This window comes from Mya arenaria, chromosome 9, assembly GCF_026914265.1.
Source record: "Mya arenaria isolate MELC-2E11 chromosome 9, ASM2691426v1".
Lineage (NCBI taxonomy): Eukaryota > Metazoa > Mollusca > Bivalvia > Myida > Myidae > Mya > Mya arenaria.
The window spans coordinates 61,196,807-61,222,776 of NC_069130.1; the positions used below are offsets into that span (position 1 = coordinate 61,196,807).

The window sequence follows — 25,970 nt, forward strand, 5'->3', positions numbered from 1 at the left end:
TTTTACCATTGTATGGAAAACTTTCATAAGTCAAGAAGCTTTATGAAAAGCACTTTGGAAATGCCTCACTAAAGTAAACATCTTATCTCAGATGGTTTCCAAGTTATGGCCATTATTAGTTTTCGCAACATGACCGCTGCCACAACAATACCAATTATGAAAAATCTTTTGTTTTCAAAAACAAAGGATGAAATGAAAATTTATTCTACATTAATTACCACATACATCATTTAAAAAACTAATTTATTCATTCAATATTCTATACAAAACATTTACAATCATTATATATATCATCACACTAAATAAATAATACATTTCAGAAAAATAATGTGTACTTGCCAAACTAGTACATTCAAATATCAAATCCGAATCTAATGTACATACACTTAAGTTTAAGTACGAGAAGTACATTGTAGAAGAATAGTGTGTACAAAACATATTCACAACATGTTTTTATTATGAAAAGTTTGTTCAAATATGAAAACTTCACAATTGTGTATCGTACAAAATGGCCCTTAATAAATAAACAATTGACAAATTCATAATAAATTACAATATCATTTTAATGTGTCCGCAATGATGAGATAATGGCAAACACTTCTGTGACTCCAGGAAATGCGCTACATAATCCAAAGATGTACCAATACCAGCTGCACGGCCAGATCTCAAACAGGTAGAAAGATAGAGCCACAAATGCGCCTGCGTGGGCTGATGTAGCTGACAGGTCGTCAAGGAGTCAAATCACATGTTGAGATTCTATTTATGGAATTCTGTTTCCTTGTGTGTATTGTAACTCTGGCCATACAGTAACACCGCAACAAAATTTTAGTTGTATATTTTAGTCCCCTTATTCTAGTACTATCCTTTATATTCATTAGTACACACAATGAATCATGAGCTCTGTTAAACAATAAATTATACTACAGTGTATAACAGATTTTGAAATCTTTAATCCATATAGGAATGCTATAACTGAGTATGGCCACAACACAACACAAAAGCCATTGTCAAAAGTTCAGTGAACGCTGGAAAAGCATTACATAAGCCAAATATAAACCAGAACCTATCGCAGGGCCATTCCCTAATGATGTAGTAGGCCAGAGCTACTGATGCCCCACAGTGTGCAGACATAGCTATGTGAGAGTCAAGGAGGCAAATTTGTAACTTGACACTGATGTCCAAAATCTAACCAACATGTATCACCAGATTTATTCGAAGAAATACCTGGCAGTGGTATTTAAAACATTCATAGGGCTGGTTTAAACTTTTGCTTATACTTACAAAGTTTCAAGACCATACAGCCATGTTCAAATACATGTAAGGATTTTAGGATTAATGATCGTGCTAATTATGAAGACTTGATAGACCAGTCCTGTTTAAATGTAAATGACATTTTTCGTTCACCTCCTTAATCAAATGGAAGTCTGAGTCCTAAATAAAACATGGAAGAATGATCATAAAGATATACACGCCATCCACATTATCCTCATCTCAAATGATTGACTGACACTACGCAAGGAGAATATTTTTAATCTCAATTTTACATGCAATATTTCAGATATTTATTTCCATAAATAATTTACTGTATACATGTTGGTATTTATGTAATACAGTTATTGGAATCAAGAGTTTCTTGAACAACCTTGATTTCTAAAATTCTATGTTTACATTACACTATTATAACATTACTGGTATACACCACAAGCCAAAAAAGATAAACATAAGCTTCATGAAGGCTAGTGATCACTGGTAACATGAACTATTTCAGAACTCATACGATCAAAATTAAAACCTAATTGAAAATACTTACTAAAATTGAAAAATTCAGCTTATATTTCATTTCCAAAAGGATACAAAGTAGAGCCTGGAAGGATGAGAACATTGTCAAACCTCCAAGGAATCCAATCAACTCAATGGCAAACAGCCCCAGTGAAACGGACAGGGCAATAATCATCCTGAAACACAAAATTTGTTGTTATAAAAAAACTATAAATTCAAACAACAATTTCTAGTGATTGGTCAATATTATCAAAATAATAGTCAATCATCAATGAATTATCAACCTGCATCTTGATATCATTGATTGCTTTTGGTTTGAATTGTTAACTCATTTTGGTATAGAATATATATGATGATTCTTTTACTCGTTTCAAATTTTCTAAAATTGCGTAAAATATATAAATAAAGCATTTACGGTACATACAAGAAAAACTACAGCTGACAGAGATACTCATCTTAAAAAAATAGTAATAATTCAAAACTATATTAAAGTACATGTATTTATCACAAGTATACTCACTGCAGGTCTTTCTCATCATACTCTGCCTGCGTGTAAGATCGTGGGAGGCATGACTCTATGTTTGGTTTCTGAAATAAACATAATTTACATGAAGTACATGTTTATTAGTATTTAGTACAGGAAAAAAATAGGCAAGATTTTGAATTAATATTAACAGAACAGAACAGAATTAATATTAACTTTAAGCTAACAAGTCCCTTGCACCGGCTTTCAAAAAATAAACTATTGAAATTAGTGTCTTGTTACTCCCCCCTTAACTCATTATTTAAATGTTTAATGTCAAGTGTAAGTATTTATAACTCAGTAATCATTGTTAACAATTCTTATATATTAAATACATCCTTTTTGTATTGTAAGGCATTGATTGTATTGTAACTGCTATAATTTAATAATTACAATAATAACAATACCTTAGAAGACATTCCAAGTACTAAAGCAGGGTCTTGCAATAATTCAGTACTTTACTTGAAATTGGTTTCGTTAGGTTGGCATAATAAAGAACCTTCATTACTTAATACTCCATCATCCGAATTTGAGATGATCAATATCAGCAGAAAGTAAATTAACATATTGTGCCTTTTGTGGTGAATTTCCCATTTGTTCTGAATTTACCAAAGAAGCTGTGAGGAAGAATTTGGGGCATTAAAGGTTTTTATTCTAGATCAGTTTTCTTGTAAATAACACTATAAGGAAAGTGTCCTTATGATGTTTAAGGAATTGTAATTGTAATGTATGTAGGTAAGAACCAGCAGCCCAGTTAGCTCATTTGGGAGCTGTGATAGTGTTCCAATGGAAGTGGTTTGGAGCCCCACACCAGGCATACTTCTCCTACCAGGTTTACTTCATAATGTATAATAATTAAAACAAGAGCTGTCACAGAGACAGGGCGCTCGACTATTCCGGCGCTTTTCAGTGTAAGCATTGAAAAGTTTTGGCGAAACATGCATGGATCACTGTTAGATTAGATTTCAATGCAATACATGATGTGCTGAGATATTAACATAAATGTGGCTACATGCAAAATTTTAAGTGTAATAATAAAGGGCCATTATTTGCAAAATACAGTTATCTAACTTGGTTATTCAATTAGGTTAGGTGGTTGAATACCATTGTATAAAGTCTCAATGCAATACATCAAGTAGTTGCTGAGATATTGTCCTATGTGTGCTAACATGCAAGACCTTAACCAGAATTTCTAAGTCGCATAATAAAGGGGCAAAAATTATATAATATGAAAGATAGAGTTTTCTTGCATACCAGACATGAGTTTCCGGTCATGTGACCAGTGCTGGAAAAACTCATCTTACACCCCCCCCATGTCAGATGAGTCATGCGCAACAACTCGCCACTTTTTATCTTTTATTGTATGATTTATGAAAAGTATAATAATTAAAATTGAAAATAAATAATAGTAAAAGCGCGATTTTTAAAGGAACTATTTGACGTCAATAGTGATTTAAAATTACTGCGCTTTATGACGTCAGTACACAACGTCACACACGCTTTTTGGTGAAATGTACAAAAGTACGTTTTCTACGTCAATTTTCCCACAAATTCATAATTTTAGGTATGCAAGACTTACGCGCGTGCCCTCGAGTCAGATTTTTCGAACCGTACCGGAAACACTTGATAGATACTTATAATCTTACTTGATTAAATAAGAAGGTAAAATGGTTGGGAGCCTGTTTGTAAAGTTTCAATGCAATACATGATGTATTCGCTGAGGTATTGACTTAAAAGTGGTATGATGCAAACTAGAGTTATCTTACTGGGTTATTTAAGTAGATTGGATGGTTGAGTACCATTGTATAAAGACTCAATGCAATACATACAGTAGTTGCTGAGATATTAACCTATGTGTGCTTACATGCAAAACCTTAACCAGAATTTCAAAGTCAAAAAATAAAGGCCGATAATTTGCATTATATTCAAAAAAGTGTTATCTAACTTCATTAATTTAGTAGGTTATATAGTTGGGAATACATATCTAAAGTTTCAATGCAATACATGATATACTTGCTGAGATATTGACTTAAATGTGGTTACATGCAAAACCTTAACCATAATTTCTAAGTTGAATAATAAAGGGCAATTATTTTGCATTATATGCAAACTAGAGTAATCTAACTTGATTAATTAGGTAGGTTGGATGGTTGAGTTCCATTGTATAAAGTCTCAATGCAATACCTCAAGTAGTTGCTGAGATATTAACCTATGTGTGCTTACACGCAAAACCTTAACCAAAATTTCTAGGTCAAATAATAAAGGGCAATTATTTGCATAATAAAGGGCAATTATTTGCATTAAATTCAACCTAGAGTTATATTACTTGGTTAATTAAGTAGGTTGGATGGTTGAGTACCATTGTATCGAGTCTCAATGCAATACCTCAAGTAGTTGCTGAGATATTACCCTATGTGTGCTTGCATGCAAAACCTTAACCAAGTGGTGACGCTGACGCCGACGCTTGGGCGAGTAATATAGCTCTCCTTATTCTTTGAATAATCGAGCTAAAAAAAGGGATAAGGTTTAGGCAAGATTACAAAACCCATTGCTGATTTATCACCTCAACATCAAAAGAGCAATTTGGTTTATAACCCCAGGCCAGGATTTTATTAAATGCCACAACTCATAACCAGTCAGTTTATTGTATGCTTCCGAAGAAAATAATCTTACCCGTGACCAAAAAATTACAATAACAAGAACAAGGTGAGATATGATCGTCAGGAATCTGGCGGGTACGAGTCCTGTCACTTTCATGGTTGCTTCTTTTCTCAAAAATCTTGAAAGCTTCCCTGCCGACGGTTTTAATATGCTCTAAAACTGAAAATTCAAGATACAGTCACAGTTGTCAGTTCGTTTTATTGACAGTTTATGACAATCAAACATGTTGTATCATTATCAATATGAGGGTTGTTGCATATTTCATAAGAAAATTCAATATTATTTCAAATTCTACCTTGTTGAGTCTTGTTATGCGGCCATTAGTGTTATCGTCTCGTGCTCAAACGAGATTTCCGGTTGCGCTTGCGCATTGAGGTGGCCACGTATTTTGGGACAACATAAACAAATTTGACAATATTTAGCCGACAACATGGTAAGTATTAAGTGATTGTGTTCTAGTAAATTATAATCGAAACATTTTTCCTTCTTCTGTTACCTAGGAAATATTATAAAACATTCTTTGATTATGCACTGACTGAATTTTCGATATATATTTTGACGTGACATGTTGTCATATGTGGGTGGGGTAAAATGCTGACAGCTTATTTTTTATTCATATTGTTTCTTCTATAGTGATTAAATAATAATTTTGCTATTAAACTGTAAGCGTTCAACCATATCATGCTTAAGTAGTTTTGATTCTATGTTTAATACCATGTGTGCCTTGCTATTGGTCTGAGGACAGAGTTTCTCATGTTTTTACCCTATATATAATCAATTGACAAGGGATAGAGCACCGATTGCCCAATCGTGACACATGTTGCTAAGGCGAAATACGTATATAAAAGTATCCTATCAACCGAAAGACAAATATTAATTTTATCATTCAAATAACATAAAATAATCACATTGGATGCATATTTCTTAATTAAGCATTCTGAACAACAGCTTAATACACTGCTTTTAACCACAGCACTTTTTTTGACATTTTATGTGACGGCAGTCATAAGCCAATGAAATTGCTACTCAGAACTCATAAATGGCTGTAACAATCCCGGAACAAATCTTGTCTGGTGACTTTCGCCAGTTTTAGTGGTGAATTTCCTTCATAAACAACATAAAGTAGCCAGAGTTAATACTTATGTATCTTCACTGATCTGGATATTTATTTGCGTACAGCATAGCACACAACATGAATTTAGTAAGGTTAATTCTCATATTGGATTTTTGCCATTGCGTGTCCAAATGCATCAATCAACTTATTTTGATAGATAACTCAATACTGTGCTGATTTTGGTTACTCAAAAGTATTATTTCAGTGTTTCGAGAAATGCCAAATATGTCTTCACCCCTTGTCAATAGATTATGTATAGGGTAAACAAATCAAGAGAAACACCTGTGGTCCCGAAGCTTAGAAACCAACCTTTATGACGGGTACAAGTCCGTACAACCCAAAAAATCACATTGATCAGGGCCATGAATCTGGCATTTTGGTGCATAGAGTGATTACATTTACTGTTCTACATAAACAATAACAATGTTAATAGAATTTGAGAATTGAGTTTTGTTGCTGTTATGTTGTGCTAATTCTACTGCCAATTTCAGCCTCTTAGACTTGATATCAAGCGAAAGTTGTCAGCTCGCTCAGATCGAGTGAAGACAGTTGACCTTCATCCTTCAGAACCATGGATGTTAGCTAGCCTTTATAATGGCAATGTTCATATCTGGAACTTTGAGTCACAGGTATTTTTGTGGTCACATGTAAGAACTGAAGCAAGTGGAATTAAATACATGTGCAATCTTGCAGAATCCTTTAAAATACTGTGATATGAATTAAGTCCATTCACTGTTCTTAATGCTATTTAAACTTGACAGATAATTAAAATCAAAATGTAAATTATTTTTTAATGCATAACAATTACATAAAGTGATATGCTGGTTTGCACCTGAACCTTCTGTTGTTGAGGCGTGAAAGATGGCACATGTTTGATTCCACTTGGTTCTTTATGTTTACATGCACAAGCACTGTATCCTTACTGGAGATATAACTTGCTTTTTGTAGCATTACTATTGTTGTTTTTTGCAGCCACTTAGACTTAACACTACCCGCTTGCTAACTACTCGATCTGACCGTGTAAAATGCTCTGACCTCCATCCGGAACAGCCTTGGGTGTTGGTCAGCATTTTTGCGGGCAAAGCTCAAATTTGGGATTATGTTAGACAGGTTTGCATTTAGTTATTTTTTTCTTTAACTAATTTTAAATTTCATCAAACCAAGGTGTGTGGGTTAATCATGTTTTTCTATGAAAATACCAAAAAATGAGAACTTTTTAGATTTTGTTAATGAATTTTACTTTTAGTTTGTTATTGTTAATTTTTGTTATGTGGTGGAGAGTGTAACAAAAGTACTGGTAGTGTGTAATGGACATGTATTCGTCCATATTAAACTATTAAATAATTCTTCTGACATAATCATAAATTAATGTTAATTATAAAATCATAATGTGCACATAATTTAATTTTCATCTGTAAAAACATCTTAGTTAATGTATGATCATCTCAACTTACTAAATAATTTATCCAGAATGACGTATCTTTTGATTAGATATTGATAAACCATCAATACAACTGAACTATTATAGTTCTTGTTCGAAATATATTTATTACAAAATGTATATATAAAGTATTCACTAAATTAATGTCAATGAATAACTTGCAGTACTGATAACAAATTATGAAATACCTATTTTTCTTTTAATTAAGGATGTGTTTCTATGTTTGTTTTAACTGAACTTACAACATGTATTAGATTTGCATACATGTGTTGGCTTGCATGTGTTACTAATAACAACAGTTTATTGCCATGCAATTTTCAAAGTGCATACTTCTCATCAACTGCATGTATTTCTTAATCACTGTTTGCTACAGCTAGTATATGTTTTGATTATTTTTTTTGTTTTGAAAAGCTCTTTTAGGATGAGTGCCCTAGTGTTTAAGGTGTCTGCCTCTCACCCAAGAGGTCGTAGGTTGATCAACACAAGAGCTACTCTTTCGTGGTGTCTTAAAACAGACACCAGAACTCGTTTTTAACCAGGGAGTGGACTCAAGAGTACTTTGTATTAGCTTTCATCACCATGCATAGAAATTAGACTTTTATATAAACTAGTCCGAATTCTTATAAATTCTTGGCATCAATTTTTAAAAAAAGCCCGGAAATCATTTTACCAGTGCAGTGCTTACAGGCTTGTGCTAATTTTGACCACTGCATCGCCATTAGGCTAAAATGAATTTGTGTAAATTTAACCATACATGTAGAACACATATACATATTTATAAAGATCATATTCTGGCAGTTTGAAAGGCGCCCATTTTCGGATGCAAACATAATCTCTTTGTAGCATCTGTTCAAGATTTCAAGCTTTTTTTTTGTAGAAGATAAGTAAAATATTATGTAAAAATGTTCTTGATTGTGAAAATACAGCTTTAGTTACTAAGAATACCATATTAATAAACTTTGAAAATATATGTAGAATTAAATATAAATTAAAGCTTACAAATATTAATTAATTATTTGTTCTATTTTGAACATTCAAGGAAAGTAATACACCAGTAAGTACATTATTAAAATGTGTGCAGAAACCCCTGTTCCTTTTATACACGTAGAAAATACCCATAGACCTGGCTCAGAGTATAAACAAAATATAACAGTATATATACTAAGTTTCGTTTTAAAAATTATTTTGCGTTGATTATGGTGCGGGCCGTGAGGCTTTATTGTTATTGGTTTTATTTAATGAAATGGCTTTGGTCAAATACTTTATTTTGAGTTTATACCAAGGAGGTATTCTAAAGGTGAATTCTTGACTCAATACATGCCACATGTACAGTACATTTTGACTTTCCTTATTTCGGAAGTGTACCTGGTAATATATTATACCTGTTAACGGCATTTCTGTTCATTTTTTTTCCAAATCTTTGAATACTAAAAAAATCTTCTCATTTGTGGTTTACAGAGTTTATTCTGATAGGTATTTCTCCGTTGTACTTTTGAGCTGAACAATAAATGGTCACTTGCAAGGTGTTTGAATAATGGTATACTGGTACAAATAAAATGTGTTTTTACTGCAGCTTAAAAACCCTTGTAGGGTGAATCAGTTTTGTCTACATATAAATAAATAATGTTATTTTGTAAAAATAAAAAAAGAATGTGCATATCTCAGCTTTGTTCATGTATGATTTATAGGGTTAATTGTCAGAACTTGAAAATAAAATTACCTTTAAATTTCTCTAGCTTATTGAAATGTTCCCTGTTTCAGCAACTGATAAAGTCGTTTGAAGTATGTGACCTGCCTGTTCGAACAGCCAAGTTTGTGGCCAGGAAAAACTGGGTGCTTACTGGCTCTGTAAGTATATCATTGTCAAATGTTTACTACAAAACTGCAAGTTTATCCAAATTTGAAGTATACACTGATTTGTAAGTTCGTATTTAGACTGCTATGAATGACCTTGATGTTGATAACCTACAGGATGACATGCATGTCCGAGCATACAACTACAACACTCTAGAGCGAGTCCACCAGTTTGAAGCTCACAGCGACTACATCCGCTCAATCGCTGTCCATCCAACCCAGCCATACTTTCTCACAAGCAGTGGTAAGTTGCAATTCTCAAGTTATTATGGTAGTTGACAAGGTACAACCATATACCTGTTCAATGGAGTACAGTGCTCCAGCCAGGATTTGAAAAGGGCAGGGTGGAGTTTTGAAAAGGGCAAGCTACATGAGTCGTGTAGGGGCGATTGGGGGGTGGTTGTGGGAGGGGTCCACCCCTGTTACAAGGTTTTTTTTTCGGGGGGGGGGGGGGAGGAGGTCTCACCCTAGAATTTGTTTTGTTTTCATACTCATTTTAAATCATTTTACATGATTTTCAGACTTGAACAAAATGGGGCTTTTTCTCAAAATTTAGAAGGGTGTGTTTTAATATCAAAATTAAAATTTGTCTTATTGTCTGTGGTATAGTGTGATTGTACTTGACTGGAGTCTTCTTTAGTGCAATGTCACATATTTCTCCTAAAAATCATGTAAAATGAAGAAAAAAACAAAGACAGTTAAACATTTGAAGCAATCAAATAAATAAATACACAAAAAACAAATTATGTAAGGGACGAATCTTAATTTGGTACGTTCAGGATTGGGTACGAATGTTACATTCAGCCTGGCTGTCATTTAATTGTCTTTGGTAAAATAATGTTTAATATGCTCATGTTTTAGAATAAAATGACAATTAAAATCACTGCCCTTTCTTAAAAAGTCACTTATAAAACATTGATAAAATAACTCCTAAATTCGGTCTGACAAAATGGCGGTTTCGGCGAATTTTGACAAGATCGTGGACATGATAGGTAAACACTAGATAAAGCATCAACATATTTTTGTGGGTTACAAAGAAATTTTCATCATCAATATTTTACAAATAAACTTTCAAAACATTTACTGAATAAGTGATGTATTTGATTGTGTTAGCGCCACTTTTCCTGTGTTTATAAATCGGCAGTGACCGTCTGCTTCAAATCAACACTGTTTAAAATGGCAAGTCTCGTCTGTACAATACAATAAACAATTATTTAACAATATTTAATTGTGCTTGACAACATTTTTCACCATCCCCTCACATTTTCTATCGCATTTTACGAACTTTCATCATTGAATAAACGAGTTCTCAATGTATATTCTGATTGGCTGGTTTTCAATAGCTCCGCCTCCTGCCGATGTTCCCTAGTTGGCTTTTCCTAATTATCGGATTAAAAGATGACCGGTTATGAAAACACATGTCGTCTGCTCACTACACAAATAGCTGTCATATGACTTGGACAAGGCACATGGGAAGATAAAAGGGCAGTACGGCATATTTTAAGCAGTCGGCAATGGGGCAGCATGGTGACACCTAGCGGGAACACTATTATCATAAATATTAATAATTACGTAATTTGACTCAATTATGACAGCGGCTGCCGATCTTTAATAATGATTTCAATAGTAAAAAGGGCACTAACGGGATAATTAGCGCTTATAGAGCATTTGTGAAAAGGGCAGTACTCAAAAAAGGGGCAGGGCGGTAAGAAAAGGGGCACGGGCGCTGCGCCATTGAAAAACGGGCTAGCTGGAGCACTGGAGTATCACGTTTGCAGCCAGTCATTTTAAGAGTTATGTGTTCTCTACGTAACTTGATTGAAGTATCTATAGGGCCATGATGTTTAATGTCATATAGTTGTAGTTCAACAATTAACTTATAAATGTCCCTATCACTCCCATGTAATATGTTATTATTTTTTTTAGCTATTAATAATTATTACATTATTTGGGCTTAAAAACATTGTTTGAATGAAACATCATAAGAAGCTAGCACAAAGAAATTTGATCAGTTATGAAGTGCCATTTGTACTTTTGTTGAAGCCATCCCATTGGTACATGTACTCTGATATATTCCTGTCATTTCAGACGACATGTTGATCAAGCTATGGGACTGGGATAAGAAGTGGACGTGCACGCAGGTGTTTGAGGGGCACAGCCACTATGTGATGCAGATTGTTATCAACCCGAAGGATAACAACACATTTGCCAGCGCATCACTCGATCGAACAGTCAAGGTAGGGCATACCATGATACTTGTATCTGATCTGCCCTGCCAATTTTGCAAACAAATATCCTTACAAAGCTGAAATTATTATTTAATAAGACATGTAGCGTCAGATAAAGGTCAAAGGCAATTATTTTTACAGTGCAGGCTTGTGCTCATTTCAACCACTGAGTTTGTAATTAAAATCTATTTTTGACTTCTCTAAAATATCTCATGAGGGTTGACTTTGTAAAATTCAAGTAGGTATGTATGTCTGCACTTAACACCAGTTCTCATGAAAGCTTTGCTTCTTTTGACAGGTGTGGCAGCTAGGGTCCCCGAACCCCAACTTTACACTGGAGGGTCATGAGAAGGGTGTTAACTGTGTGGACTACTACACAGGCGGGGACAAACCGTACCTCATCTCAGGAGCTGACGACAGACTCTGCAAGATCTGGGATTACCAGGTAAGTGTTTACAGTTGACTTTTGACCCAATCATTAAGCTCCATATCTAACTTGCAAACAAATGGTGTATGGCATCCCTGTTTGTGGCCACTAGAGCTACAGTTTTTAGTTGTTGTTTTTATTCATATGCAAACAACAGCAATATCAATACAAAACATGGTAAAAGGCATACAGGTTAAAAAAATATTCAAATAGCATATGACTTAGTGTTTCATTTATGAAAAGCATTTTTCTTATTTTTCTTGTCACGTCTTGCCATGTAAGATATTGAATAGGTGAGTGGAGGGGTACAATTTTTTTTAATAATAATAGTATTTTGAATCATGGAATTATTTCAATATCTGGTGTGTAATGTCCTTGTTCTTGTACAACTCAAGTTCTTCACAACTGGTTTAGGCCATTTTAACATTTCAATTTTTAAGTGATGTACATGATGAAATTTTTGGAGAGTTCAGGATAGTCTCATTATATTATTTATAAAGATATACCGTATACATATGATATGTATATATATTATTTTTAGTAGTGAAAATATGGAGGAAAATGTTAACATTACAACAAATAGCATTTTTGTTTGTTTTTGAAGTGCCTACATAAAATGAGTTATGATATTCCGTCATTGCCCTATTTTCAGAACAAGACATGTGTTCAGACACTGGAAGGTCATGCCCAGAACATCGCAGCCGTTGCCTTCCATCCAGAACTTCCAATCATTATGACTGGGTCGGAAGATGGTACGCATAAACAACATTTTATAAAAATTCATTTTACACACATTTGTAATACTTGATTAAAAATGTTCAATTCCAACTGATTTATTAAAATTTTGCCTGCTTTGTAAATAACTGTCAATATGTTTCTGATGTAAATAAATTGTTAAAATAGCTGTCAGGAGTTGATGCAATGCGCTGCTATTCCCAAGATACTTTACATAAAAATTATGATATATGTGTGCTCCAATAATGACCAGGTACTGTGCGTATCTGGCATGCCAACACGTACCGCCTCGAGTCCACCCTAAACTACGGCCTTGAGCGTGTGTGGACCATCGCTTGTTCTCGTGGCTCCAACAATGTTGCTCTCGGATATGACGAAGGCAGCATTATCATTAAGGTAATGATTCATAAAAAAACAAATATAATAAATCCTACTTTGTTTGAACAATTGTAAACAACCATGTTATAAAAAATTCAGATTTAAAACAAGCCTTGCAAGCATTTTACCAGCGCCGGTCTTGCAAACTGGTTTCCTTTCTGACCACTTAACTATTGTAATATTTGAACAGTTAAATTATAAAATCATAAATAATTCAAATTACCATCCTCATATTTCTCCTTTCTAGTTGGGCCGTGAGGAGCCAGCCATGACAATGGACTCAAGTGGCAAGATAATCTGGGCGAAACACAGCGAGATCCAGCAGGCAAATATCAAGGCCATGGGCGATCAGGAGATAAAGGATGGGGAGAGACTGTCCCTGGCTGTCAAGGATATGGGGGCGTGTGAGATCTATCCCCAGAATATACAGCATAACCCCAACGGCAGGTGCGTTCAGACTGAGTGTACATTTATTTATCATCTTGTCTTGTTTTTCAAAGACAGAAAATCTGGTTTTTCAAAGATGGAAAGTCTGGCTACTGACTTAGCTTTCATGTATGTGGTTATTGAAAAACTCAAATGTCAGCCATGATTCAAAAACTATTCGAGTTGTTAACATTAAGCCTGCTTCACAGGATCAAAATTATAGGGAGCATATTCCATATATCCGGCTGTAATGCTCATTGAGTTATGCCACTCAGTACCATGAGAGCAGCTCCCTAAGTGATTGCACCTGCATGTAGTGCTCTTGCATTACCTTAATTGTAGAGAAATTGAAAATTGAGGTAGCTTATGGGATCAAGTAGAATCTAGGATCCCTGGAACTTTAGACTTACAACTGTTGATAATTACACTCCCATGTACAGAATATAATATAAAGAACAATCCTAATCATAATGATCCTTCCCAGGTTTGTGTGTGTCTGCGGTGATGGTGAATACATAATCTACACAGCCATGGCACTCAGAAACAAGAGCTTTGGCTCGGCCCAGGAGTTTGTGTGGAGTAATGATTCCTCCGTGTACGCCATTAGGGAGGGAAGTAGTATGGTGAAAATCTTCAAGAATTTCAAGGAACAGAAGTCATTCAAGCCCGACTTTGGGTGTGAAGGTATGGGTTTGTGCCATATTTGTATCACATCTAGGCATCCCAGAGGCATTTTAAGTCTGAACCCATAGGCATTTTAAGTCTGAACCCCGAGGCATTTTAAGTCTGAACCCTTTATTTTTAAAAAATATGGTGAGTTTTCCACTGGAAATGAATTGTGAACTTCAAATAAATTGAATTGCTATAATAGGTCAAATGACTCATTTAAAAAAAAATCAACTCGGGGGCCATAATGCTGTTATGTGATATATTTCTGTTGTAGCAGAACTTGAGTCTTGAATAAGAGTTATTAAGATTTGAACTATTATTTACTGCTTTAAAAAGCCTGATAAAATAACAGGAAATTGCAGGGTTCTATTTTCTTCAATAACTTATAAGATATCATTGACTGATCTTATGGTGCCTGATCAATGTTCCCTCTGCTTAACAGATTGTTTTGTTTTAAACAACATGATATTATCCAGATATGGAGTCTTGTCAATTAGCAGGCCATATATTCAGTGATCAACATTTGTCATGGTATGATTTTATATAACTTAATTTGTGTGTATTTATAAATGCCAGGTATTTATGGTGGAAACATGCTGGGTGTCCGCTCAGTAAGTGGTCTGGCCTTCTATGATTGGGAGTCCACGGAACTTGTACGCAGAATCGAAATCACACCCAAAAATGTGAGTATTTCTGAAAGCGTTTTTACGCTTTTGACAATGTGAGTTTATAACAAGCTTATAAATGAAATGAATAACTTTAACTTATTTGGTATGTTGACTGTCATTCTATTGTAGCAATGTTTTTCAACGGAATCTTTCAAAAGCTTTATTGACAGTTAGGGCTAGGAATGGTTTCCATAAAACAAGGTTAAATCTCTCAATATCACTTTAAGTAATAGATTTATCAATAGCAAAAATACTTGTATGCTTCAGTCTACAGACATACTGCAAATTTATGAATATCCTTTTGTAAGCAAAAACTGATGTCCACTTTTTGTGGGGTCAGGTCCCATCAATGGTAAAAAAAATGCTATGTTCTCTTGGCTTATTAAAGTAGACACTAGTACTTACGTTTCTAGCCAGGAGACTGGCACAAGTATGGTTCATAAATGTAATGTAACGGTCAAATTATATACGTAACAGTCAAATTATATACGCTAGAAATAAGTGAAAACTAAAACCAAATTAACCATTTTTTTGAAAAATTGATTTTTGAATTGTTCCCTCTTTTCTAACAGATATTCTGGAGTGAGAACGGAGAGCTGGTGTGTATCTCCACAGACGATTCCTTCTTCATCCTCAAGTATAAAGCTGAGGCCGTGGAACAAGCCCAGGATAACAAGGACTTGGTGACGGAGGATGGGATTGAGGATGCATTTGATGTGAGTACTGTTTGAGAGTGAGGTTTGATTGAATACAATTTTTGTGGGAAGAATACTTGAAATTTACATGTATGAGGAATTGTTAAGAATTACACAACTCATTTAGAAACTGACCAGTACTTGTTATTTGCTGATAGAATTGTAGGTCTTGTCTTTTATGGAATGAGGCTTGAGGAAGATATTAAATCAGTAAAAAAACAATGTTATCATGTTAGGCTTTATTGAAATATAATTTGATCAATTGATTGTATGTGTGTGTGCGTGAGTGCGTGCATGTGAAACACTGTCATCCAGGTATTTGCTTGTCATTCACATTAGATACTTTGCAATCAACTTTTTAACCCAACTTCAAATACCTGTTCACAACCCTATCATATGTCCGTGTACACTGCAGGTTGTGGGTGAGATAGAGGAGGTGGTGAAGACGGGAGTGTGGGTGGGGGACTGCTTCATCTACACGAACAGTGTCAACAGACTAAACTACTACGTGGGTGGGGAGATCGTTACCATAGCACATCTGGACAGGTATGTGCAAATACACAATGTCTTTTCCTCATATTTTAGAAGGGGTTGAAATAATAAACTGTCCAGAAAGTTAAAGGAATCCATATTTCATAAACTAGGAATTCTATAAGCTATATATTAGGAGTGATGTTAGCAGGTAAGGGTCTAATTTCTTTTCCAAATTCAAAGTTCCAGTAAATTTGCTAATCTGGAATAAAAACATTTTCGAAGTCTGATGTTTTTTATATTTTAGGATTATGCAAGTTAACAGTAGTTGCATCTATGTCCTTAAAATGATATTATAGTAATAAAAATGATTAGAGAAGTAAACCATTGTCGTACATGTACGCTGGACCATGACACACCATGACATTTTAAATTATGTCATGCACCCACAACGCCTTACCCTCGGAGTTATGTGCTTTATGTACATATTATATATATATATAGTGACTACAGTATTATGTTTTATTTGCTTAATGCATCTACAGTGGGTCAACATTCAATGGATACTCTTGAACAATAATATATATCTAGATTTATAATCGGGGCTTCAAGCTATAAGTGTGATATCGACAACGATTTTTTCATTACTGCAAATTAAAATGACGGAAGAGGCGCACTTAGCATCCAGACTATGTAGTTAATCAAGCGTGTCGCTGTTAATATCCTATATATGATTAGGTTCGGATTAACAATGGAATTTAAAAAAACAATTTAAATTTAACAGTTTGGTAATCAACAAACAGATATATCATGTAATGGTCGACGATGACATAGCATATTCATATTGTCATGTGAAAATATGGACCGATTTTAACACTTAATCAGGATAGCTGCAATTAAGCACACACTTAACACATAGATTGTTTAATTGTGTCTTCTGCGTAGATTGTTTAATTGTGTCTTCTACGACCTATCAATACACGTGATTGGACCGATTGCAAGCGTCTGCTAATTAACAGATAGGCTATAGAGTGATCAGTGTAGCGGAAAAAGCAGCTGGTCCCATGGTTACTCAGACACATTTATGACCTATTTGGGGGTAGTTTTGATTGTGTGAATGACCCATGAATATTTGTGTATTACAATTTCTACAATTTTTACTGGCCGTCATTTTGGAACGAAATTATAAAAAAAAAAAAATGAGAAAATTTCGGACCGATTTTTTTTACACTTTTTGAAACTGAAATCGGTCTGGCTTGGTCAAAATTGGTCCAGACCGGCAAATTGCCGATTTTTAGAAGCCCTGATATATACTATATGTGTTTAAATGAATGTGTCCCTTTCCAGGGTGATGTACATTCTGGGCTACATACCAAAAGATAACAGACTGTACCTCGGGGACAAGGAACTCAATGTTATCAGCTACTCCCTTCTGCTCTCTGTACTCGAGTACCAGACTGCCGTCATGAGACAGGACTTTGAGACTGCAGACAAGGTGTTACCCACAGTGCCACGGGAACATCGGACCAGAGTGGCCCACTTCCTAGAGAAACAGGTTTGCAATTTTAGTTTTATAATGGCTGTTCCAATAAAGATCAAACCACTGGTTACCTTAGGATACCGGTACCAAACTGATCGAAATGTAGAGAGGGCAAGCTTAGTATGGGAAGATGGGGTTATAAATAAATACAATTATAAAAGCTCTCACTCTTTGTCATACTATAATAAGGAATATTCTTAGCTTGTCTGATTTTCGGTAAAAGTAGTCCAGGTAGGGTAGTTATTACTATTTTAGTCATTACTATTTTAGTCCACCAATTTAAACAAACCTATTAATGTCAATTCCAGGGTTTCAAGTCTCAAGCATTGGCTGTTACCTGTGATCCGGAGCACAAGTTTGAGCTTTCTGTACAGCTGAGTGACTTGAAGACAGCCTACCAGATTGCAAAAGAACTGGAGGTATGAGATCTGTGGTGTGTTCATGTTCATTGAAGGAAATGACCAGTGTCTAGTTACCAATCAACCAAGCTGAGCTAAATGAATATATTTTGTAATTAAATAAAATGATAGATCTGTAATGTATTTCTTGGAAATTTTTATAAAAGGCCTTGATAAGTTGTTTTAGGGGCCTTTTCCCTTTCCATGCACATGTTTATGAACTTAACCATGAGCCTTGTTATTATGGATTGTTTTTGCTCCTCTTTCATTTGCTCTTCTTTTGAAATTTATGGCCTTGGAAGTTTTATCTGTTTTTTCTACTAACACTTAAGACATATGCATGTTGTCTGCATAATACTGTTCTGAAACCTTTTTACCAGCTAATTTATGTATCATTAACTACAGGGTGAACAGAAGTGGAAGCAGTTAGCAGAACTAGCAATACAGAAGTGTGAGTTTGGCCTGGCGCTTGAATGTCTTCATCATGCCCAGGACTTTGGGGGATTACTGCTGCTGGCGAGCTCAGCGGGAAACGCCGAGATGCTCGGGAAACTTGGGGAATCTGCTGAGAAGGCCGGGCAGAATAATGTTGCCTTCCTTTCTCATTTTGTCCTTGGAAGGTAAGTATACTATAGAATTTCACGCGGGTTTGATGTTCACAATTATTTGCTGATTGCAAATTTTAAACCTCTATAGGGAATTGAAAATGTTATAGATGTTAAAATAAAAAAAAAATATATATGAAATTGAAAGTGAGAAAAAGCAAGAAATCTCATGGATATTTATTGACATTTTTCAAATATTATTCTTTGCAACACACAATTAAAAGCTAAAACTATTTAACATCTCATATTACAGACTAGAAAATGCCCTAGATGTTCTTGTCAACACTGGTAGATTACCAGAGGCAGCTTTCTTTGCAAGGACCTACCTACCCAGTCAAGTCTCAAGGTATTGTGGTATTACTCAAGACCAATAGATTTACCAGTCAGTCATGCTTTTATATTTGAATTAACTGCATATCCCACATTGAGAAAAAATCCATTTTTTTTTTACATGCTTTTAATCCTCTACTTTAAATGAAAAAAATCTGCAAAAAATCTCAGAACTACTGTTAATCACACTGATTTTTATGGTAGAGATTATGTTGCTTTAATTATATAGGCAAACAACAATTTTAAACCCTTTTGCCATGCCATGAGAGAAATTTGCTTTCATTTCTTCTGTTACAGGGTGGTGAAACTGTGGAGGGAATCCTTAAACAACAAGAAAGCTGCCAGCTCCCTGGCGGACCCCACAGAGTACGAGAACTTATTCCCAGGATTTAGCGATACAGTCAAGTGTGAGCAGTTCCTTAAACCACAGAGAATGAGGAGATACCCAGCCAAGTCAAACCCACAGGTTCCTGTAAGTGAACATCGTCAGATAACACCATTTCACTATCAATATTTTATTATGTTTCATTATATACCATGGGACATTTTGCTAGAAAAACTTAATAATCATAAATAATTAAAGAGGCAGTTTCAACAGTGCTGATTGGGGACTTGGTCTTCATTGGGATCAAAGCCGGTGAAATAAAGTTTTGTATTCTTTCCAATATTTAGTGACAAAACTACGGTATGAAGTTTTAGTTTAAAAGTATTAAATTGCAACATTTAGCAATGAATATATCATTAATCAATTAGTAGACTTTATCTTTAATTACAAAGGATACATCGTGATAAACCTGGTTGCTATTGAATCTATATTTAGCTGTTGCATGCAGAGGGAAAGAGAACATATACAGGGGTTTATCTAGACTATCTAAACAATCGCTTGACTTTATTAACTTAATTCAATTACAGCCCAACTCAGAACGTAAACCACTGGAGGAAATGGCTGCTGCTGAAGAGAAAGGTGCATTCAGCTATCAGCCCCCGAGGCCAGAAGGGGAGGATGAGGACGAAGACCAGTTTGAAGAGGCGGCGGAGTCTCAACAGCCACAAAAACAAGTGGGTTATTTCCCTTGATTATAAGAAAATATGCTAGTGCAATAAAGGATCATGCAGGTGAAAAATACTGCATCTCACAAAACTTAGAAAAAAAGGCAACTTCTTATTCTATTGTGGATTGTTTAAATGGTTACTGAGACACGGTAAATCTAATTTAGCTAGATAATTTTGGGCTTTAATTTGTCTTTGAAAGAGTCTACAGTAAAAAGATCTTTGCTTTTTGAGTTTGGAAAGTAACACTTGGGATGTAAAGACTAACCATTCTTATACTTATCCGTGTAGTCTTTATGCCAACAGCTGCACACAAACCTTGTGCTGCATCATCTCATTTCAATAAGATATTTTCTTGCAAAATCTTTCCTCTGTACATATATATATATACTTTTGATATTGCAATTCTTCGACTGATTTCACTGATACTTGTACCTATCCCAATTGCCTTTTTCATCACATATTCTACATTGAACGGCAATTGTCAAACAACTATGCACATTGGATGTAGTGTAATATTTGTTCATTCATTGTGTATGTATTGTAAAATAACCTTTAACCCCAATTCCCCCATCATGCACATCCAGGATAAGGATTTAGACTGGGACAGTGATCCAGAAGCTGAAACCCAGAAACCTGAGGAAAAACCTAGTGAACCAGTCCCAGAACAAACTCCACAAGAGGTACCAGTCTAAAACGGGAGTGGTCACTCTGATTAGTTGGAGTGGATTTTTTATGTGGTTATTTTGATAGTCCGTTTGTGATGTGCATGTTCTTGCAGACACATTTTAAGGAGCCCAAATAATATTTAATATTCAAATCTACAGTTTTAAATGAGAATGGTCTGACAATTCATTAACTGAGTCAGTCTCTCTGTTAAGTTGCTAGGGCACAAATATCTGCCAGCAGTTTAGAATGACTGGCAAAAAAGGACTCCCAAACTTTACTTTAGTCACGACTATTAAGAAATCTGTTCATACTGGAAATATTAACAAGGTAATGATGACTTCATTTATGATTTCATTAGAAACTGAAATAAGTTATCAAATATGACTCACACAAAAACATCCATCTTCATAGTTGCAATAGTTTGCTTGTCGCCTTTTTATTTTCAAACTTTTCTTTCAGTGCTTATGCTATACTTACTTAACAACCACCTTCTTTTGTTTGTAGAGAGCCTATCACAGATAATGCTTCAAAGTAGCTTGTTGTAGTTTTTAGTTGAATTTATTTTGTTTGTATTTCCTTATTTGAATTCCTTACAATTAGTATTTTGCAACCAGATTTTAGATATTACAGTATTGAACAAATTTTTTGAGAGAAAAAAATCATAGACTATAGCTATTTTGGCAACTGCTTAGATAAGGTTACTCTTGTTCTGCAAGAAGCAATTGTATAGAAAAGTAGCCCCACATTTGACTTAATATCCACTTTTAAAACCAGGCTGTGAGTATTGACACTATGGCTGCAGCCCCAAGCGAAGAAAATGATGGCTGGGGTTCCAGTGAGGATGATATAGATGATGACAATGATGATAATGCTGAGTTTGTTAATGATAAAACTGAAACAGAAAAACTGGATAATGAGAAAAAAGATTTCTCAGAAGACATTTATGATGATGATATTTCTGAGTTTGAGAATGAGGTACATTTGGTTAAAGTTTAACCCTTATTTTGGGTTATTGGGATTCCTATGCTTAAAGAATTGGTGGCAATTGATGCGTGCTTTATATTTGGTTGCTTTTTTCTCAGGATGGTCAGGGTTTTTTCAATGAGAACGTGATTTTGTCTGATCTTTGCCGATATTCACCATGTGATCAATGCTTGTAAAAACATGCATGTACATTGGTTACAGTATTTTGTAGCTTCATTTCCATTTGTAGTCCCCCCTTCCACCCCCAATAACTGTTTATTTTTGATTGCAGGGAATCAGTTTCAATAGTAGAAGCATATTGATATAATTATTTATAATATTTGTTTTCCATGTTTTTTAAATAATTTGAGCAACATTTTAAACATGCCTATCTGCAATATATATCTGTCTTGCAACCTTTTAAACATTAATATAATTATTCCATATAAATCTGACATTACTTTAATATTTGAACCATAAATATATTCTATATTTTCAGACAACATTTTAAACTTACTTTAATTTTAGGCAACATCTTTGTAAGATGATAAAGCTATCATGCAACATAATACTCACTAGGGCAGATAACCCTTAGATGACAAAGCTATCATGTAACATAATACTCACTAGGGCAGATAACCCTTAGATGATAAAGCCATCATGTAACATAATACTCACTAGGGCAGATAACCCTTAGATGATAAAGCCATCATGTAACAATCTTAAACATACATTTTGACGTACATTTATTTGATATTTTTCAGGCAAAAAGTGCAGAGCCTGAGCAACCGCAGTTGGGTGCCAAGGAGATGGAGGACCTAGAAAAAGAATTGGAACTGGACCTAGAAAACTTAGACGTCAATGTTGATGTAAGGGAACTCGTTATTATATAATGAAAAAAGAGGGCTTTAATAATACTATATTGAAGATTGCTTGCATTTTGTAGGGGCTTAGTTTTCACCAGTATTTGTGATCTCTTTCAATAAACCAACTCATAATTTCCGTAATAGTGTTAAGAAAATCTTAACCTTGCCTTTGGAAGTGATTCCTATCAACATGCATCATTAATTCTGAACTTTGCAAAAACGACCTATTACAAAAGTTATCAATCAAGTTCAGGCCAATTATTAAGCAATCTACAGTATGGACTGGTTCTACTCACTGATGTTGTTAACAAGTGGTCAAGTGTTTGTATTAACCAGACTTATTCATTTGAAAATGAAGTTAATACTGTCACTACAGGAGGCTACCTCATCAATTTGTCTTATGGCTTTTAAATACAAATATATGACCTTTTTGGTTTATAAGTCATTTTTGGATATTTTGGCCCAATTTCTAGCAAAGTAATTCTCAACTTCTCTGTTGCACTGTTTGTGCTTTAGCTGGAATAAGGTATCTTTAAACTGCTTTGTTGTCTGGTGAGTACAGTGGTTAGCGCACTTGCTTCTGACCAATGCGACTAAGGCTTGATTCTTGACCTGGGCGCATATGAGTTTGGTTAGTGGTCACCAAGACAGACGAGTGGGTTTTCTCCGGGTACTCCCGTTTCCTTCACAACACAAGACCACACTCTTGCGTAACAGTGATAGAGTTTTCATAACTTTCTTCACAATCATTATCAAATAAACAATGTTTGTACTAAACTGCTGAATCTGCTGTTTTACTAAGATACCTATTATGTATCTCTATATTCAACAGTCCAATTCTGCTGCCTCAATCTGAAATACAGAGCCATACCTGTACATGGCTTCTGGTTCAGTTTATGTAAATTATTACCAATAAAAAATGTCTGATCATGTAGAAAAACTGCAAACTGTTTCACTTACTTACATGTAGTAGATTGAGGAACAAAATAACTAGGTCCTTGATGTGGACATTTTTAGGCATGATTTTTCATCTGTGTATTTTTTACCTTGTAAAAACTAATTTACAATGACAGCACTGTTTGAAAAAAGAAATACATGTTAGCAAAGTTTGTTTACATAATGGTGAAAGTATAAAGGTTATATCTCTTCCTATTTTGAGTGTGGCTTACAACATTCTCGCTATTTCTGCTCATGTAAAATCAGCAGGGAAAATGCTAACCTTAACTTAATGTCTGATTTTGATAGGCGGGTGATACAGAAGGGACGCAGGTATAAAAACAGTATAATAGGCATGGTGTTAGTAGATCATAGTCGACAAGTAAATGTCAGCTGCTCTGTTCATTTAGAAATGGATTTGTGAAACATTGGGTTGAAAACAAGTATTATGGATCACACAATTCTTTTTTGTATTTTTTTGTACAAATTTACCTTAAATTGCTTATACTAGGATGAATTAATTCATAATGTATGAGGTCATGATGTTTTTTGGTAATTTTATGGAAATGAGAGCTGACATTTATCTTTGTGTATTAACCATTAACACCCAGTTAACAGATACGTTACACATACCATTTGCCATGTTTTTAGTTTTTATTTCCTAACACATTAAGGTAATGCCTACAACTGGTGGTTTTTGCTTAACATGCCATTCTCCATGTATGTTTGGTAGTTAGTGTGTTAGTCTTTTGTTTGGTTGTCGTTTCATAGTAAATTGTTTTCCACTTAGCTTGTTTCAGTTAAAATCATCTAAAATATTTTACTATCTTGGCCATATTTATCAGTGTTCTCTGTTCAGTTGTCTACTTCCTAGTTTGATAAGAAGTTGTTTTGGTTCATAAACTAGTAAATACAATATGCATGTATATTTATTTAAATATTTGTGAAGCCAATACACCAAGTAGTTATTAAGTTGACTATGATTGTAAATCCATTTAGAGTCATATTGTGGCCACATATTTTATAAATAAATAATTTTCCACTGTTAAAGGGATAATTTTTATGAATGAAACTTTCATTGAACATTTTGTATTTAAGTTAATGTTTCTTTCCTTTCTTATTTTCAGGACATAGACTTAGATGAAAACTTGTTAGAGGATTAATAAACAGACTGTGAAACTAAATATTACAAACTTCTGTGAAAACAAATGTGAAAGACTTCTGCAGACTTTATACATCTGGATCAGACTTTATCACTGTGGGACAAAAAGGAATTGGTGTGGAGTTTTCATGAATATATTGTGCAATTGGAATACGTCATGTGAAGTGGTTCATTTCCTTGGTTTGTTAAGTATATTAGTCTATTGCAAGTAATGCCTCAATGATGATTCAGCCATCATAGGCACTTACAATACACATTCTGTTAACACTCAATAAATGCTGTGGGACAAAACGTATCTTGCATGTGTAATTCATTTTAATAGCCAAATAAAAAAAAAAATGTTGGTTTTACTTATAAAAAAAACAGTTTATCATGAATATTACTTCCTCAAAATGTCTCAGAACACTACAAAATGAGATTATAACTCAAATTTTACTTAAACAGTGTGCTTAGCTTCATCTTGTTTTAAGGAACATTTAGCCTTCTAACTTATTTTTTTACAGCAGTAATGTTACATGATGTGAATTCACACAATTTGGGAATGCACAATGTGTGTAGCAATGTTAAAGTACTTTCGTTACTTGTTTAATGGCATTACATTTCTATAATTAAAATGGCTATTTATTTAACTAATAAATGCTCGAGTATTTCGAAACTTTTTCGCTTCAAATGCACAAACAGAACACACCATGGAAACGAATGCTTTGAAGTGTTGTCTTCTACTGTATAGTTGTACACTATGATGATATGGTTATACAATATTTATTGCTGGTATTTTGAGAGAAATATTATTTGTTTCTTGTATATATAGATATTTTACATTACATTAACAATCGTTGAAGTGCTAGTAAGCATTTTATGGCTCTTTGTTATAAAACATGATTGCATGTTGCGAGACTTTAACAACATTACATGCATGTGTTTTTGATTTCTAATGTCGCATTTTGGTTGGCACATATTGTATTTAAATGAGCAACTGAATGAACAGTTACCATGGACATGCTATTACATTAGTGAAGGATGTTTCAGTGAATTCTAAAGAATATAAGATTAACATGTGTGTATTATTCTTCTGTACAGCAGGATGTATATTTCTCATTTCCGTACATACACTTCATGAAGTCAAAATAAATGTGATAAGCTAATGTGAGTGTTGGCTTACGTCGCTTGTCTAGTGGTGGCAGTATCAGTGCCTTTGTCATGAACACCTTAAATCCTTTGGCTCTGTGAAAACACAAATATATAGAGTTCATGGATACCTGGAAACGATAGAATTATTGATCTGTTACATGAATTTAAATAGCTTGAATTTCACCCGTTTAATTGTACCGGCATGAGGAAACCCTGTTAAGTGAATTCCGTGTTACATCTTTGGCTGCGAT

General features: G+C 34.4%; 2 protein-coding genes across 9 annotated transcripts; one reads left to right on the forward strand and one right to left on the reverse strand.

Annotated features, from left to right (window-relative positions):
- Nucleotides 1–226: 226 nt before the first annotated feature.
- Nucleotides 227–5,312, reverse strand: LOC128246529 (transmembrane protein 107-like). 2 transcript variants are annotated; one of them, XM_052964773.1, is made up of 5 exons: nt 5,259–5,312; nt 4,976–5,122; nt 2,300–2,367; nt 1,855–1,955; nt 227–717 (listed from the first exon to the last, which is right to left on the reverse strand). In XM_052964773.1, exons 2-5 carry the CDS (start codon nt 5,057–5,059, stop codon nt 563–565), a joined length of 408 nt encoding a protein of 135 aa, XP_052820733.1. In that variant the 5' UTR covers nt 5,060–5,122; nt 5,259–5,312; the 3' UTR covers nt 227–562. The 2 variants fall into 2 exon arrangements, with proteins under 2 accessions (XP_052820733.1, XP_052820732.1); XM_052964772.1 differs by having other exon boundaries at nt 578–1,133.
- Nucleotides 5,299–25,733, forward strand: LOC128246524 (coatomer subunit beta'-like). 7 transcript variants are annotated; one of them, XM_052964761.1, is made up of 24 exons: nt 5,299–5,396; nt 6,569–6,706; nt 8,558–8,572; nt 9,280–9,366; nt 9,490–9,616; nt 11,461–11,609; nt 11,899–12,045; nt 12,680–12,779; nt 13,016–13,158; nt 13,388–13,587; nt 14,051–14,250; nt 14,812–14,918; nt 15,476–15,619; nt 16,014–16,144; nt 17,417–17,624; nt 17,918–18,028; nt 18,413–18,627; nt 18,866–18,958; nt 19,240–19,414; nt 19,855–20,001; nt 20,580–20,675; nt 22,389–22,493; nt 23,736–23,759; nt 24,554–25,733. In XM_052964761.1, the coding sequence occupies exons 1-24, from the start codon at nt 5,394–5,396 to the stop codon at nt 24,587–24,589; spliced, it is 2,901 nt and encodes a 966-aa protein (XP_052820721.1). In that variant the 5' UTR covers nt 5,299–5,393; the 3' UTR covers nt 24,590–25,733. The 7 variants fall into 7 exon arrangements, with proteins under 7 accessions (XP_052820721.1, XP_052820726.1, XP_052820725.1 ...); XM_052964762.1 differs by lacking the exon at nt 6,569–6,706 and adding an exon at nt 7,050–7,187 and having other exon boundaries at nt 5,337–5,396; XM_052964766.1 differs by lacking the exon at nt 20,580–20,675.
- The last annotated feature ends 237 nt before the right edge of the window (nt 25,734–25,970 follow it).